At 40.9% G+C, this 17,737-nt stretch overlaps 2 protein-coding genes across 11 annotated transcripts in view; one reads left to right on the top strand and one right to left on the bottom strand.

Moving 5' to 3' along the window:
• Positions 1-549: 549 nt before the first annotated feature.
• LOC140532029 (uncharacterized) lies at positions 550-8,011 on the bottom strand. The gene is made up of 3 exons (XM_072650592.1): positions 8,002-8,011; positions 3,929-4,584; positions 550-760 (listed from the first exon to the last, which is right to left on the bottom strand). The coding sequence occupies exons 1-3, from the start codon at positions 8,009-8,011 to the stop codon at positions 638-640; spliced, it is 789 nt and encodes a 262-aa protein (XP_072506693.1). The 3' UTR covers positions 550-637.
• Positions 3,203-17,737, top strand: part of NAP1L1 (nucleosome assembly protein 1 like 1) — a 26,881-nt gene continuing 12,346 nt past the window's right edge. For 2 of the 10 annotated variants that reach the window (XR_011977290.1, XM_072655410.1), the window contains exons 1-4: positions 3,203-3,365; positions 15,049-15,092; positions 16,323-16,408; positions 17,116-17,218. Coding sequence is in view for 7 of the 10 variants with exons in the window: in XM_072655410.1 (XP_072511511.1) it covers positions 15,076-15,092; positions 16,323-16,408; positions 17,116-17,218 (206 nt within the window). In the remaining 3 variants the exon portion in view is untranslated. Of the gene's footprint in view, positions 3,366-3,943; positions 4,107-4,199; positions 4,316-4,718; positions 4,831-15,048; positions 15,093-16,322; positions 16,409-17,115; positions 17,219-17,737 lie in introns of those variants that run through there. The other 8 variants (XR_011977291.1, XM_072655412.1, XM_072655413.1 and 5 more) reach the window with 7 other exon arrangements.

The raw sequence follows: 17,737 nt of genomic DNA, 5'->3' as shown, positions 1-17,737 counted from the left end.
AGGAAACCTTTATTTAAGCATCTGGAGGGCTACCACATGAAAGAGGGCTTAGTTTTGCTCTGCTTGACCCAAGGGCAGTACTAGGAATAAGGAAGGGAAGTTGTAGAGAGGCAAACTTTGGCATAATGAAAGGAAATACTTCTCAACAATTAGAACTGTCCAAAGCGGCAATGGGTTAGCCTGGTGCTGGGCACTTAGAAAATGCTTGTGCACTAACTGGGTTGATTCAATAAGTAGTGAGTTTCTTCTCACTGGAGATGTTTAAGGCGAAGCTGGAAGGACCACTTGTTTGTTATTCCATGGAATAAATCCCTAGTAGGGTAGAGATTGGATTTGATGTCCTCTGAAGTTCTACCTCCTCCAGAACATGGATAGAATTTTCCAGATTTGTAGGAGCACAGTGAGTATGAAGCCCCTTCACGTGCAGAAAGAACAGGGGGTTACCAAGAAGTCAAGCACCCCATCTGCCATGTGAATGAACTCTGCCTGGGGATTTTTATGCCAACCTCACGTATATTAGTCTAGACCATTTTATTTTTACAAGTTAACAAAATATAATAGGGTAGGGATCTGAGTGGTGATTTCCTTCATGTAGGGAACTTCTGGATATAGGGGAGGGTAGCACCTTTTCTTCCGTTTATGGTCTTAGAGAGTTGCTTAGAACACTAAAGGAAACTGCAACTTGCACAAGGTTAAATGGCCAGTGGGAGCAAGGCAATCTGAACCCTGGTCTTCCTGATTCCACTCTCAGTATATAACACTGCAATAAAACAAAGAGAAGACAATTAAAAGACAAAATGAGAATTATCATTTCCTCCAGAAGGCCATACATGGAGCCTAGGAACTGAAAGAAGGACCCAAAAGAGCTCTCTAGACTTTTTTCATTAGCGCATTAATATGTTCATCAGATTCACTAATTATCACTTTAGAAAGCAAAGAGGGAGCCTGGCCCTGACGTGATGAGGTAGAGGGAGGGAGGTAAGTTAAGATCAACTGGGGCTTTGGGGGAGAAGGATTCGATTAAATTCCATTCAGGAATTATTCCTCAAGTTCTTACTATGTCCCAGGTACTGTACTATGTGCTGGGATTATTGACTGGGGCCAGTGACTAAGGAGAGAAGGGCCAAGTGCAGTATTCCTGTGGGGGCTCTTTGCTTCTGGGCCAGGGAATCGGGGAGTGAGCTCCTGATCTAGCTCTTTTGGTCTTCAGAGATTATAGTTTATTGTTACTACTGTAAAAACAGTGACACAGTACATAAAGTGCTGGAGAGAATTCTGGGAGGAATCAAGATAAAGATTAATTTCACACCAGTCACCATTTTGCCTAGGGCTGGGACAGTTTGGGACAGAACTTAGCATGCAGTGGGGAAAATAATTTGGTTCATTTCTACAATTTTGTTTAAAGCTACAATGAGAACTTGTTTTGCAGGTAGCTTTGACTATAATGTAAGATCCTTGAGGGTCCTGTCAAATCAGTTAGTACAGTAGCAGGGTGGAAAAGGCATTGGACTTGGGAGTGTAATGGTTCCTGATGAGGGGGTAGAATTAGATGATTTCAAAACTCCCTTCCAACTTTATTATTATGTAGCACCACAGAATCAGGTCCTATTTTTGCTACTTAATAGGTACCTTACCTTTGATGCATTATATACATTTCTTAGACCTTAGTTTCCTCATTTGTCAAATATGGGTCATAAAACCTAGACATCAATGTTTATGAACAAGCATTTATTTACTAAGATGTGTACACACATGTACGGGATTAAATCAGATGCACATATCTATATCTATATCTATATCTATATATATAATTTATATTAGGGGTTCTCAAACTTTTTGGTCTCAGAACCCCTTTATACTACACTTAAAAACTACTAAGGAGCCCCAAAAGAGCTTTTATTGATGCAGGTTATACCTATTAATTTCTTTTTTTAAACACAAGAGAAAATATTCTGCTTCATTATGCTTTCCAATTCCATAGTCCTTTCTCTGGATATGGATGGCATTTTGCCTCAAGAGTCCTTTGGGAATGTTTTAAGTCCTTGCATTGCTATGAAGGGCTAAGTCTATCAGACAAATTCCTTACACACTGGGGTTGTTACTGTGTACAATGTATATCTCTTAATTTCTGCTGGGTTAGAAATTAAAATGTTTTAATATTATATGAAAAGTTTTGCCCTCATGGACCCCCTGAAAGGAATCCCAATCCACACTTTTGACAACTAACTGCTGGTTTACATTATTTAGAGATTTAAGATTCACTAAGCACCTTCCTCACAACCCATTGAGGTTTTATGTACAAGGGAGGAAAGGGAGGCTCAGACTGGTGAAATGATCAGAGCTATAACTAGGGCAGGGCAATCGGACCTTTGCTTCAGGGCAATGACATTTAGAAGGTGCTGATTACACTGCAGTCTGCCACCAGCACAGAAAAAACTGAGGTTGACACTTTGTTAGCTAGAACAATTAGTTAAAACACAAACTATCAGATGGTCTGCTTTTCCTAGAGGTGCACACTACAGGATCTGTGGTTCTCTACTTCCCCTTCTTTCTCCAGAAGTAGCCTCAAGGAGCCTGGAATTTCTGCACTTCTCCTTGCTCCGCTGAATTTTTTTTTAAATTGATTTGATGACATCAGTAGGTGTAAAGACTGCTCTGAAAGTGACTAGCTGGTACCAGCGTCAGATTACGAAATCTGGGCTATATTCATTCACTTCATTATGTGAAAACACATAATAAAGGATGCCAATATACCATTAAAACAGCACTAGAAGGGTGGATTGTCTTCACCGTGTACTCAATACCCTATTGACTCCTAATAAAGTAGAATTACTGACACGGCTAATTTTAGCCTTTCAAGAATGCTTTAAAAATAAGCCAGGTTAGGGAGAGTGATAGAGGAAGGAATGAAGGAGGATGGTTAAGGATGACCGAAAGCTTCCAACCTGCGGAATAAAGGGGGAAAAATAGAAAAGCCTGGGGGGGAGGGTATCTGCCCAGCAGCGGGGGGGGGGGGAATCTGCCCAGCAGGAGGGCAGTATCTGCCCAGCAGGGGGGGGGGGGGCAGTTCACTTTAGTGAGAACGGCAGGGCTGGAGGGCTGCATCAGTGAAGACCGTGGAGGTGATTTGCTACATTGGCTGATTAGGGTAGATGACTCCCCTCAGTCCGAGTTTAATGACAGCACCAAGTTCGCCGTGGGGGAGGGGAGGCAGGGGCATTCCGGGAGTTATAAATGAGTCAGTCCAGCGCCACAGGCCGGACTGGTCTGAGCGAGTGCCCCTGCCGGGTGCCAGGCTGCCCCGGGACGCCAAGCTCTCGTGCGACGGCTCCGGGAAGGTGGGCACGCGAGCTCCGGGGGGCCAGGTAGGGCGCTTCTTTCTGCCTCCTCCCACCCCCCGTTACTTCCCCCCTTTTCTCTCGGTCTTCTTCCCACGCTAGGCACCGAGGGAGCGCTTATGCATAATCAATATTAATGGATGGATCGCATCCTCGGGAAGCCCGGAGAGTGTAGACAGCCGCGAGAGAAGGGGAAGAGTCTGCATCCCCTAGAAGGGAAGGGACGAGGCGTCACGCCCGGGCAAATGCCCCCGGGGGGGGCGGGGGGGGGAGGCAGGAATGGAAGACGCGTCGGACCACGCAGGGGCAGGGCAAGGCCGGAACGAGGCTAGGGGCGGGAGAGCCCGAGCCCGGGGTTCTTTCCCGCGTTCTGGCGAGCACGCGCACGCGCGCCGAAGACGTCGGGGGCGTTTGACCCTCCCCACCCCGAGAGCCACGAGGGTTTGTGGAAGTCGGCAAGGGGAGGGGGGGGAGAGCCCGCACGCGTGCCGGAAGCTGGCCCCGTTGCTAGGCGCCCGGCTCCAGGCCCGCCCCCTCCGCGTTCCCCGGGTGACCGCCGAAGGGGAGGGGGAGGGGTGACGGGCACTTACGTGCTGACGCTGATTGTATATGAGCGCGAGCGGCGGGCTCTCGGGTCTTTTTAGCGCCATCTGCTCGGGGCGCCGCCTCCTTCTCCTCCTCCTCCGCCTCCTTCGTCTCCTCCCGCCGCCGCCGCCCTGAGTCACAGCCTGCGCAGCTCCGGCCGCCTGGTTCCTGCAGCAGCCGCGGGTAACGGGAGCGGGCCGGGAGAGGAGGGAGCGCGCGGGGCTTCCAACGGCCGGCCGGCCCGAGGCGGGAGGGGCGTGGGGGATCCGGCGGGGCTTGCCCGCCCTGCCGGGGCCTGGTCTGCGCGCGAACGTGGGAGCGTCCGGGGCCTGGGTCTCGGCCGAGGCCGACCCCCAGCTTGAGGACCGCGGCCCGGGGCGGCGGCGAGGAACGTGAGCAGTGTGGGCCGCAGCCCCTGGAGAGGACCCCGGGCTGGGAGGGAGGGCCGGCGGGGAGCGGGGCGCCGCGCGTGGCTGCGGGTGGGGGCGAAGCCGAACACTTCTGGCGCCCACCACCCCCGCGGGAGAGCACGGCCGGGGGGGCGCTGCACCCTGCCGGCTCCGGGGGGCGGCGGCCAAGTTAGGGCCGGGGGCGAGGCGACGTTTGTCCGCCGCCCGCAACACGTGGTGGCCGCTGCATGGCCGCCGTCCGCCCCGGCCCCCTGCTGATCATCCCCCGGCATGGCCTTCCTCCTCCCATCCCCCTTCCCCTTTTTGATCATCCCGCCCCCCTTCCGATCATCCCCCACCTTTCCCTCCTGACTCCCTCTACCCCTCCCTTTACTTTCTCGTCAAGCAACCCTGAGCTAGTTGAAATCTTTGCCAAGAAAAAAACAGTAAACCTCCTTTTGGACCCTGAAATGTCTCCTCCTTGGGCCTTCTGATTAAACACCGGCTGACCCTCAGTGGTAGGTCCTAGGGAGGGTCTGAAATGATTTGCAAAAACTAGTAACAAATTTGGGGGGTTTGTCTGTCTCCTGTCCCAAGTCAAGGAATGTCCGGGGGAAGGGAATCCGTGGCCACTGGATAGAGGGCTGGACCTGTGTGATCCTGGCCCGGAGGTTTATAACTAATTCATCTCTCTGTCAAGTTGCAGAGAAGGTGCTTGCCTGGGAGTCTGTTACCAAGGTCAGCACCTGCCTGGGTCCCTCTGTGACTTGGGGGCTTGCATAGCCACTATGTCTCAGAGAAAGGACCTAGATCTTCTGGCTTTCCCAAGGCTGCTTCTCATTAATTAAAGAGCACTTTTTGCCTTTCCCGTTTAGGAACTGATTACCCAGACTGATGAAATAAAGTTAAAATTCTTATTCCTTTTCAGATTGTTTGTATCCATGTTGTGGCTAATTTCTCAATATGTTTAATTAGAATGACCAGTTCCCTTTGGGGAGGGCAGGGCAGGGTGAAACTTGACGTGTGATTTTTATTTTTTATTTATTTAGTATAGGGAGCTTCCTTTACTTTCTCTACCAATGTAGATCTATACCTTCTCAATAACTTAAAAGTCATAGAAGAGTTGTCTTGGGGCACTAAAAGGTTAAGTGGTTTATTTTGGCTTAGAAGTTGAACCTAGGTTTTTCCTGGCTCCTCTGCCAGCTCTGCTAGGCCACATTCACTTGATATCCCTGAAAAATTGGTTAGGGAATGCCAGCGCAGACTTTTTTTAACCTGGTCTTTGATAGGACTGATCTTAATACAAAAGAATACATTGCAGTTAGATTTGGTGTCATGAAAATCAAACTGAATTAACATTTCATCCATCAGAGAAGATTCTACTTCTAATAGATAAATGGATACATACACCACAACCTAGACTATACTGTATATGCTATATATGCATATGTGTAGGCAAGAAGCCTATGACTGGATTCTGAGGGAATCTAAATATTAGAAAAGTTTGGGGGCATTTTTTGTCATTACAAATGTGTAACTTCATTGCTGGGCCTACTGATTAAACTTTCTTCAGACCAACAGTTGTTTTTCTTGATTGCTTGATTTTTTTTTTGGCTGCTAGATGGTGTGTGTGGTAGATAGGAGGCTAGCCTTACTGTGAGGAGGAAGACCAGTGTTTTTAATCTTTGAGACACTAGTTATGTGACCCTAGTCACAAGTTAGCTCATGAGTCTTCCCACCTGTGTAAAATGAAGGGATTGGTCTTGATAGGTAGATCAAGATCCCTTCCAGCTATTTCTCTACAATATCTAACTTGTACTAAAAGTAACTCACAAAATACCATTTTTAGAGCATTCTGAACTGAATGAAGTAAACAAATTATTGTTTTCATGACAAGAACACCCACATAATTGTTAAACTTCAAAGGCAAATCCAAAGCTATATGTAGTAGATTTATTGATCAACATTTTTGAAATTACCGTTTTGGAATTGCCTTGAACTATTTTTGAATTCCTTTTGTATCAGCAATGGTATTTTCTCATGTTACTTTAGGCAAGTCACCTAGCCCTTTCCTTAGATTCTTCATCTGTAAAAGAGATGGTGGCACTAAATGTCCCTCCAGTATTCTTTGCAGACCTGAATCTGTGAACCTTGACAGACTTATCTCTGGATGATTTTTGACTTTTTTTTTTTTTTTAACAAATTAGGTAGCCTTTAAAAGAACTCTGAAGGTATTTCCAAGAAGTTAATAAATATTTTGAGCAGTAAAAATACTGCTGGAATGAGTATATGCCTCTAAAGTAACTACTTAGAAGAGAATGGCAGTCAGATAGTGTGTCTTGGTGTGCTTTTTTAAAACAAAATATAGTCATACACTTTCAAGTACTTTATTACTTAGTACTTTGATTCATTATATGCCACACTTGATGGAGTTTGCCGTTTATACATCTTAACTTTTAATCTAGCTTTTTTGCCCTTTAAATGCATTTGATTATCATTTTACCCAGCTCAGCCATTTGCTCATTATTGTTGAGTTGTGACTTGGGAGCATCATCATTGCAAGAAACTTTACAACTGAGGGAATGAGTGAAGCTTGATAAAAATCAGCCTGGAGCAGTCTGTAAAAAAAGGAATTTTTTATAGTGATGTGAATCAGTTAAAGACTTAAACGGGTATTAGTCTTATGTCATTGAGATATTTTTTTAGAAAAATTTAAAATCCACATTGAAAGTAGGTTTATTGAATTTATTGTTAGCTAATTGTAAACTGAATAACATTTTAACCAGAGCTGATTATTTCATCTTTTGGTAAGGGGCGTGTGTGTGTGTGTGTGTGTGTGTGTGTGTGTGACATGCCACTCAGTCAGTATGTGTTACATTACCTAGTAGGTATTAGACATTATGCTAGGTTGTACAGATAGATATAAAAATGAAAAGGTCTCTGCCCTGTTTGTCATGAATTTTTAGCAAAATGAATTGATTCCTCTCTGCCCTAGTTATTAATATTTGACTAGCCAGCTTAGGTGGTACATTAGGTAGAATACTGGGCCTGAAGTCAAGAGGACTTGAGTTCAAATCCTGCCTCAGACATGTACTGTGTAACCTTAGACATGTCATCTTACTTGGGGATAATAATAGCACCTACCTTACCAGTTTGTTGTGAGGATCAAATGAGATTATATTTGTAAAGTGCTTAACAATGCCTGACATAATAGGTGCTGCACAAATATTAGCTAATAGATGCTTAATGTTTATTGATTATTAGTGTTCTTATTATCCAGCCTACCTTTTTAGATTTAGTTCACGTTTCTTCCCTTACACTCTTAATGAAAGTGACTGGTTCCCTGATTCTCATTCTGCCTCCTGCTCCTCTCTTTGCATGGGCTGTCCTCTTTCAAGAATGGTACCTACTAAGTACTAGATGACTTCAGATGAGGGAGAGGCCCTTTGGGGATCCTCTAGATCTTGAAGGTTGGATGAAATTTTGATAAGAGGAATGTAAACTTATAAATAAATGTCTACATAAGACATTTGAAGTACCAGATGTTTTAAAGATAGCGTTAAAGATTCTTTAGAGCAAGAATTTACTACCTGAGGTAGATTTCAAGGGAAGGGAGAACTGAACTGGGATTGAGGGAAAATTGCATCCTTATTTTTATCAACCTCTAGTTGAAATGTAGCATTTCCTACCTATTTGCATGTGCGCAACAAGCATCAAAGCCATACATACTAGTACTTGCTAGTAAATTGTTTTGAAGAGTTGGAAAGGCTACAGTTTACTCTCTGCAGTCATTTGCACCAAGGAAGAAACTTCCGTTGGGAAGGGTGAGGAATAAACTTGAACACAAAGTACAAGATGGTAATGGGGGGGAGGGAGAAAGTGAGATCCAGACATCAGAGGGAAGGAAGCCTTTGAACTGGGGTTGGGGCATCAGAAGAGGTCTCATGGAAGAGAGGAGTTCCTTTAGTTGTGCTTGGAAGGAAGAGAAGAATTCTAAGAGCCGGAGAAGAGGGGATGCTTTCCAGGAATGGGCTGTTACTCGCACACGGGCAGGCAACACCTTCACTTGCCTGTGTTTGGAGAATAATTGCCAGTTGTCCAGTTTGGCCAGAAAGTGGTTGTAAAATTGGAAATAAAAACAACTAACTGCAGCTTAAGCACTGTGCTAGGTCGACCCTGGAGGTACAGAGAGCTTACATACTATGTCTAATATCTACATGTCAGTATAAGTGAAGTAAATTAGATTGGAACCAGATAGTGAAGTGCACCAAATGGCAGATAAGAAGTTGTATTTTGTCCTATTAATCATCTTTTGAGAGCAGGAGAGTGATCTCTCCAGACTTGGGATTTTGGATGATTTCTTTTGACAGCTACATAAAGGATGGATTGAAGGCAAGGACAGTAACTAGGATGCTATGTACAGTAGACTAGTTGAGAGGTGATGAGGTGAAATAGAATGGTGAAATAGAATCATAGACTTAGAGCTGGAAGACACTTTGGAGGTCATTGAGTCCAGCCTCTTCATTTTACAAATAAAGAGTCAGAGACTTGGGTTAAGTGTCTTGCCAGGATCACACAGCTAATAAGTGTCTGAGGGAGGACTTGAACCCAGACCTTCCATATAAATACTCAAGGTAACATACATATGGGGTAGAGCAATGAAGACTTTATTTCATTCCCATAGAAAGTTTAGAAATGTGCAGAGGACTCACAGGAACTTATAAACAGGTAAAATACATAAAGCATTTAAATGCGTGGGCCTCCCATGGGAGTGAACTAAATTTGTGGTGGTTTTGGGGGCAAGCCACTTGACCATTTCCAGTGATATTCCTCTCCCTCAAAGTTCCTATACAAGTTTTTTTTTTCAAACTTCTCACGCTGTGGTTTAGACTAACCTCTTCCCTTACCTCAGCAATCCCTCCCTCCCCTGCCCCCATCCTTCATGTCATAGTTTGCTCCCCTTGCTGTTTCTTCAACTGCAGAAGATCCATGGGTGGAAAGCTGTATAAGATCTTTCTTAGAAGCCCCAGTGCCCAAACTTTAGACTTTGAGCAGCAGCCAGTAGTGGCACTGTACAGGAAATCTTTCTGTGTTAGAAAGCTAGATTCCAGGAAATGTCAAGGAACTTTGAGGCCTGGAAATAGTTGAATCAGAAGGAAGCAACATTTTACTAAAGATATTTCTTTGTGAGGAGTGGTTCACAAAGAACATGTAACTGGTGTGATGGCAGCTAAAACAAGGAAAATGCATTCTTCTCCCTTCTTTCTACCCCTAGTGACTCCAATCCCAAATTTGATAATGGAAGGGGGTTGGGGGAGTGTCAAGGTAAATCACACTACAAGAATCATATGTGATCAATATTTAAAATCATAACTCTACATTTACTGCTTATTAAATAGTAAATAAAGATATTAAGTACCTTCCGGCCCAGAAAATGCCCTATGTTTTCTTTAGGCATCTTTTAAAAGTCATGATTTATTAAGAATATCTTTTATATTAAAAAACAGACTAACCAAAGGCTCCATAAAGTTTCATACCCTCTCAGCTACTAATACATGGAAGCACCCTTTATGTAGAATGAAATGCCATGAGGTGGTATAGTGGGTAGTGCTAGAGTTGGAATCCCAACTCTATCCCAGATATTCCCTCAAAACATGTAAGTAGCTAGTCAGGGGTGATCCTGAGCAAAGTTGCTTAACTTCTGTCAGCCTCAGTTTCCTCAACTGTAAAATGAGAATAATAGCACCTACCTTTCAGGGTTGATATGAGGATCAAGTTGAGATAGCATTTGCCAACTATAAGGCATTTTATCAGTGTAAACTCCTACTTCTTATGGTTTGCAAATATAATATAAATTAAACACTAACTTTAATTAAACTTTACTTAAAATTGAACTAACAAATTCTAAGCATCACCAGCCTTAATAAAACAATAGGAAAAGAAACCTTAAATTTAATAAGAATGGTATGCATGGGTATTTTACTACACACTGCAGGCTTTGTGCACTAATTTTGGCTCACTAATTCATTGCAGAGAAAAATAGCAGGTTGGATGAAGATTCACAGATTGTCTTTTGAAATCTGTTGGATAAAATATAGGAGGGTCTTGTTTAAACCAGTGTGACCTGTGGAAGCTAGTCTAACAAAATTGATGTCTGTTGGGGGAAAGAAAAGATAAGCAAAAACCCTGTCCCTGCTGAATCACAAATGAGATGTTTATAAACACTATTTGTAATAAGTACCATATTTTTAAAGTGCTTTATCAATTGTGAGCCACTGCTGTTAACAATTTTGAGGTAAAAGGCATGCAAACATGATCTTTGACTAGATGATTAATGCAGATAGCCATAGAGGAATAGGTTAATAAGTTATGGGTAGCCTGGAACTAGACAGCCAGGACTTCTGATTCCACTGCTCTTCCTGGATGTACTTTCACTCATACAATTGATACACTGGTCCGGGAGGGGGCGTTAAAATACTCTTTGCTCCTTATTGTCATTTCTGTTAAGAATTTGCCTTAATTCAAATCATCTTTGCTGTTGTATAACAAACCCCCAGGTCATTCTCAAGCCTTTTTTAAGGGATTCAGCTCCCAAATCATCTTTCCTGTCCTTTAACTCTTGCCATCATACTTGGGGTATTAATATTCTCTCAAACTCAAGACCATTCTAATTTTTTAATCAAAAGCTAGCATTCGTCTATTTGATCCTAACTGCCTTTCATTCCGTGTCTCACACATTCTGAATCCTTTTCTTTTTTATGTTCTCCACAGTGATCTTTAGTCCTTTTCACTCTACTTTTCTTAGGACTGTCACTTTGTGGTCTCAGCTCAGTCCTCTTGTCTTGTTGCTGCTTATCCTTTACAAAACCCTGGCTGTGATTATTTCTGTGATTTCACTTCCTCTGCTCCTTCATGCTGCTGAATGAAGGTAGTTGAAGTTACACAGTTGTGGTTGGTACAGCATAAATTCATGTTGTGCAACTGGGCCTGTGTTATAGCATGAAATCCTTTAAGTCTTCCCTAATTGTTTACCTGTCTTAATTCCCACAATTCTAAACCTCTTCTTTCATATAGCCTTCTACCCATCTTACTTTCTCCTCTAACTACTGTGTCTTGATTCTCATTGTGTTTTTCTTATGTGTTCTCTCTCCCATTACAGTATAAGAGTGTGTGTGTGTGTGTGTGTGTGTGTGTGTGTGTGTGTGTGTGTGTGTCACTTGCCTAGTATATAAGCCCTAAGTGATTGGTTGATTTTTTTTTTTTGTTTTAGTCCTAGGAATATAAGGACAGAAAGTAAATAAAACTCCCCAAAAAGCCTATGTTTTGTATAAAATGGTGGTCCTGGAACAAGGCTCCTTGTGTAGAGATTGACATTTTATGAAATATAATTAGAACTTCTGAAAACTATTGTATTTATACCTTAGTGTCTTATTTAGGAGACTGAGCTGGTAGAGTAGCAGAGATAATTTGTCCTCTCAAGACTAATGATGAGAGTTAGGCAATACATACATACTAGGATATTTAAATAGACAAACCTGGTTTAAATGAATTTTTTTCTTGGGAGTATCACATTTTTTTCTTCTAACCTCACAATTTTTCTACGTAAGTGCAAAATGGCCATAATAGTTTTATACACATGCACACACGCACACACACACACACACACACACCCTCCCATTCTCCATTAACCAATTGTATTTTATGGTCATAGTCATGTATTCTGTTCCGCTGCTTTTGTCTTTGAGCAAATTATTAAGGTGATGTCTAGTGTTGTTTTTCAATTAAAACATGTACCCATATTTATCTTTGAACTAATATATGCGTAAGAGAAAAATAGTAATTGGGCAAAGAGGAATAATTATTTTTGTGACTTGAATTGCTTTATTTCTTGTAAAATACCATTTTGATCAGAAGACTGCTAAAACCATCTACCACCGAAAAGATTCTAAGTAATGAGTTAAGATGCCCTTTCTTTCTAACGTTGTATATTGAGGGGATGCGGGAAGCAAAAGTGGTCTGTTCTAGATTTTTAGTTTGGAAACTGGAGTGGGGGCAGTGTTCTAGGCCTATGTAGTTTCTTTGCTCCAGGATTCTAAAATTCCTGGTTATTCTACTCACAGGAAATAGGTTAGTAAATATTTGCAATAGAGAATTTCAGAATTGACCTTGATTTTTGCACATCACGACTAAGTCTCTCACAATATAGAAGTAATTTGCTAGCCTCTAGTATATAGCAAGATAGTAAGTGCCTAACCTATTTTGTGTAACCTGTTGTGGTTTGAGGAAATCTTCAAGAAGCTTATGACATCATCTAAAAAACACAGTTGGCATGTCTGAGTTTTGAGTGGTGGGTTCTTATTTCAGCATATGGGGGAGAGGAAAGAATTGTGATTAAGGAGAATTTAAGTGATTTACCAAGGGTCATGATAGCAATTGTCAAAAGTGTTATTTGAACCAAGAGTTCTTATCTTTCACTGTAAATCTATCTCTTTTCTACTATGTTGCTCCCCATTACAGATTCTTGTTCAAAGATAGTTTGGACCTCTCAGTTCTGTGCTTTTGTAAATAAACTTTTTATATGCAGGTAACCATCATTCATAATGTTTACGGGTAAATTTTTGCTTAAATTTCAAGCAGCTGACATAAATCTCAAGTTCTGTGTTAGCAGTGGTTGTTCTTAGTTCAGATATATGGCTTAATAGCCTGGAGTTCGCATTTATTCCTACCACTTCTTTACAAGCTGAGATTCTCTCTCTGACCAGTGTGTTTGTTAAATCTTGGTAATCTCTGACCCTCCTCATCCAGTCAAGTTACCAAATCCTATAGATTTTATGTGAGAGCACCACTTCCTCTTTGTTTCCTTTTCTTACTGCTCTCATCAGCTTGCAGTATTGGAGTGGCCTCATTACATACAGGTCTTCTCAACTTTTCTCCCAATCTACCTTTACTGTTACTGCTGGACATTTGTTTGTTATTGTAGACCTGGGCCTATGCTACTAAAAGCAAGAGCCAGAATCACCATTGTCATCAACTAATAGCTCCAGAGATATTCCTTTAAAATTTAAGTATACTTAAGATTTCTTTCTAAACTGCCCTTGTATCCAGTGCAACACAAAATTGTTTGTTTTCTCTACTTAGATGTCTAAAACGGGACACTCTGTATCCCCCTTTGTACTATGATTTGCAATTGTCCGATTATATATCTTCCTGAGTTCAGATCTGGGCTCACACACTAGCTGTGTGACCTTGGGCAGATTACTTGTTTGCCTCAATTTCTTCATCTGTAAAATGAGCTGGAGATGGAAATGGTAAACCACTCCAGTATCTTTGCCAAGGAATCCACAAATGGGGTCATAAAGAGTTGGACACAAGAATTACCTGTCTGTTATGTTATACTTTTAAAGTGAATTAATTTATAAATGAAATGGAAACAAATTAAGAAATATTAATTTGAGGGTTAAATTCTAATGGTGGCTTAAGGCTCTCATCATCTTTTACATTATGTTTACTTTCATGTCATCCACCAGCCTTAACTGTGGATCTTTTCTCCTTTATCCAGTAGCATAAGTAACTGGTTTAATTATTTATTAGATACTTATTCTATGCCATGTGCTATTGGTACTGGGGATACACAAAGACCCATAAGTAAGACAGTTTCAGTCCTCAAGGAGTTTACATTCTAATGGGGAAAATCACACATAAAGGGGGCCTCAGGGCAAACCAGATGCAGCATGAGGCTCTGGTGTGGAGATGGCTTGCCCGTACTATAGAAGCCTCATTCTTTGCAAGATAAGGCAAAAGCTTACTTATCAAGTGGACCCAGATCAAGTAAATCCCTTTTTAACAAATGTTTTTAGGTTATAGACCTATGATTTTATTATCTGGGAACTTCTTTCTCAACTAAGCTACAACTTATAATTTGACTGGGTCATTGAGAGATCAAGTGACTTCTCAGACTATCAGGACTTGACCCCAGGTTTTTATTTCTCTTAAGATATGCTGCCTTTCTGGTGGCTTTAAGGTATGTAATTATAACAAATAAAAATTTTATCATTGTAATTGTCCTCATAACAACCAACCAGTGGCTTCACTTCAGCAAAATTCTGTGCAGTAAAAGCAGTTTGATATAATATTTCTCTGTATGCTTTGTTTTTAGTTTCATAGGAGCCATCATATGTCCAAATCTTTTTATTTTTGACCAGTATTTTAGATTTATTTATAAGATCCTTGAACTTGTTAATGAAATCCTGCATTCTCTTTTGGGGACTTGGTTTTCTCAGTGAAATGCTTCAGGGAAAGAGAAAAGCACTTGCACAGCTGAACAAGTTGTGGGTTACCCTTGTAACCAGTAGTAACTAGACTTGATTTCCAAAGTAGGTACATTGAGGAATTAGGCCAGGATGATGGAGCAACAATTTATTACTCTTCTGTTATTTCCCATAATTGTCTTTTACCCTTGTTGGATAAGGAGGGAAAGAAAAACTTATCTTGCCAACCTAGGCAATCTAATGAAATTTTTGCAGATTCTAAAAGGGTGTTGGTAACAATGATCTTGTGGTGGCTAACCAGAAGTCTAGGGATTGTTGCTCATGAAAATTGCTATGAATGGTGAGTCTGGGATTTAGCTAATATGTTGACTTGTCGCTTCCTTGGGTAGTTATAAAGTTAGGTCCATTGTGTTTTTGATTTCTCAAACAACCTAAATGAATATTTTTAACACTTGTTTATTTCTGTAGATCTCAAATATTCAGAGTTCTTGCAACATGGCGGACATTGACAAGTAAGTAATTTGGGTCTTTGCACTATAAAAAAATTGGCCCTACCTTTGCCTTTTATTATAGTAGTAGTGTGTGAATACCATTTTGGAAAAATGTATACTAAATGTCTAATTGTTAGCATCTGCTCATATAAACTGTGGGTAAAGTGTCAGTTTGATAAATTATTTTAGTCACTAAGGTTATTATGCTTAGCATAATGCGGGGCATCTAGTAGAGACGTAAAGACTATTTGTTAATTAGGTTTTTTCCAGAATGCTTTTTGAATAAAGCCTCATATTTATTTTAAAGTGCTTTATCTGTTAGTAAAATTACTTTTTTTCCCCACATTTCTTAGGGTTTTGATTGGTGTGTTATTAGTATTGCCCAAGACAGTAAAGGTGAAAAGTGTCCCTTCATATTACTTGGTAATTTATCAGCTTCAGCACTAGCCTAGAGAGTTTTCTGCCTGTTGATTGAGTGACATGTCACAAAGTAAATTGTTGTTTATTATTATTATTATTATTATTATTAAAGTGTTTCTAAATATTGAGGATTTGCTTAAATTTTTTTTTAATTAATTGGGCATTTAAGTTTTAATAGTGTAGAGACTTTATGAATACCCCTTGTTTACATAGGCATCCCCATTCCTTTCACTGTCATGGTTATTGTCTCATCTGTCCTCCTGATTTAAAGTTGAAAAAAGTGAGACAGTCCAAGATAGTGAGATACTTTAAAGATGTCTTATCCATATATTATGGACTAGTCCTAACAGTGGTTGGACCAAGCGTTCTTAACTTTTTTGTGTGTCATGAACCCCTTAGGCCATTTAGATAATCTTTTGGACCCCTACTTATAAATAATGTTTTTAACTCCATAAAATTATGTAGTTTTTTTTGCTTTTCAAGTTCAGTGATAAATTGACTCTGTCCATGAATTCTAGATTAAGAAACCCTGCCCTAGAGGGTGTCAGGGAAGCCTCTTGCCAGCCCTTCCATGGAACAGATTCCCCTTGTAGCATTTGCCCAAGAACAGGGAGTCAGGCTTCTCCTTATTTATCACAGTGTAAGGCCTCTTCAGGAGGTAGCAAGTTGATTTTGTCTTTAGCGCAAAAGACTGGTAGAACTTTGCATTGTCTTATAAGTTCCCTATTTTGTATCATGTTAAAAAGAGTGGTTTTTAGTGTGGGGAAATGAATTTTTGAAGATTTTCTTTCCTAGCACATGTGAATTTAATCGGTCAATGTTGGATTGTAGTAAAGAAGCTGAACTCGACCAACAAGATATGGAAGATGTAGAAGAAGTGGAAGAAGAAGAAACTGGTGAAGATGCCAACAGCAAAGGTAGCACCTTGTGACTATTGGCACAAAACTGTCATTTCTGATAAACTAGAGCAGCAGTGATTTCTCCCAACCCTCAACCACATTGGGATTTATAGACCTCATTTTTAAAGCTGGGGTGAAACATAAGGAATCCATTGCATGTCCCTAATTAGAATATTGGGCAGAGGATTTGTATGTGTGTGTTGTGTGCATTTGCTCTTTTTTTCTATATTGAACTGTACCTATAGATTTCATGGGTGTAGAGAACTGTCTTGGGGAGGAACTCTCTCTACCAGTCAATGCAGATTGGCTCCTATATACTACTTCATAGTGAGGGTTAGATGGAGAACTAACAGAAGAGATCATAGTTTAGCTCTAAGGTTCTAGATTTGGGCGAATTTTTTCCCTCTTTGAAACCAAATGCTCCATGAAGATGAGTTTAAAAAGTCATATTTCAGATTTTAACCAGATACTGTCTTGATTTCTTTTACATAAAAAATAAGAATGCATTCTGACAAAGCCAATCCACTTTAATTTCTAAATTCATGTTGGCAGTTATTAATAAAATTCAAGAATCAAATCAGCATCAAATAATTTGCTCTTCAGAACTGTGACAATGGCTGCATTACCAGGACTCAGGACAACTTTTTCCCATTGTGCTTTAACCTAATGCTCGTTTATTCTTATACTAAGCTGAGATTTCTTATTCCTTCTTGCTCAATTTTTAGCTCGGCAGTTGACTGTTCAGATGATGCAGAATCCTCAGATTCTTGCAGCTCTTCAAGAAAGATTGGATGGTTTAGTGGGAACATCAACTGGATACATTGAGAGGTAGATACCCTGCTCTATAATCATTGTTTCTTACATGATAGGTCTGCTACCAGTGTGCCTGCTTTAAAGAACTCTGTATCACAGGGTAATCCTAAAAGGTTGATTTTTATTAACACCTATTGTCACCTTAAGTAACTTACTGTGGATGACAGTAGGCTTTTGAAGCTTATTTTGTGTTTTAGTATGTAAGGTAATAGTCTGAGATCAAGAAATGTAAGGATGAAAAAAGGTGAAGTGATCTACTCCCTCATTTTATAGACAGACTGAGGCTAATGAAGTTAAGTGACTTCTTGAAGGAAATTTAACTGGTTTGTGGCAGAGCTGAAAATCAAAGGTCACTTGACTTTTGTCCAGGAGTGTTTTTCCCCTATATACAGCTCTGTCTTTGTCTCTTGACAGAAGGATATAAGGTAGCTATAAATTGAAAGAGGATGTTATTCTCTAAGGGTGATTATGGAAAGAAGAACCAGAAAAGACATGGTTCTTAGATACTTTACCCTAGCAGTTTTAGTGATATGT

Source organism: Notamacropus eugenii, chromosome 3 (assembly GCF_028372415.1).
Source record: "Notamacropus eugenii isolate mMacEug1 chromosome 3, mMacEug1.pri_v2, whole genome shotgun sequence".
NCBI classification, from domain to species: Eukaryota; Metazoa; Chordata; class Mammalia; order Diprotodontia; family Macropodidae; genus Notamacropus; species Notamacropus eugenii.
The sequence above is the reverse complement of the archived record's forward strand: the minus strand, read 5'-3'. Positions and strand labels throughout refer to the sequence as shown.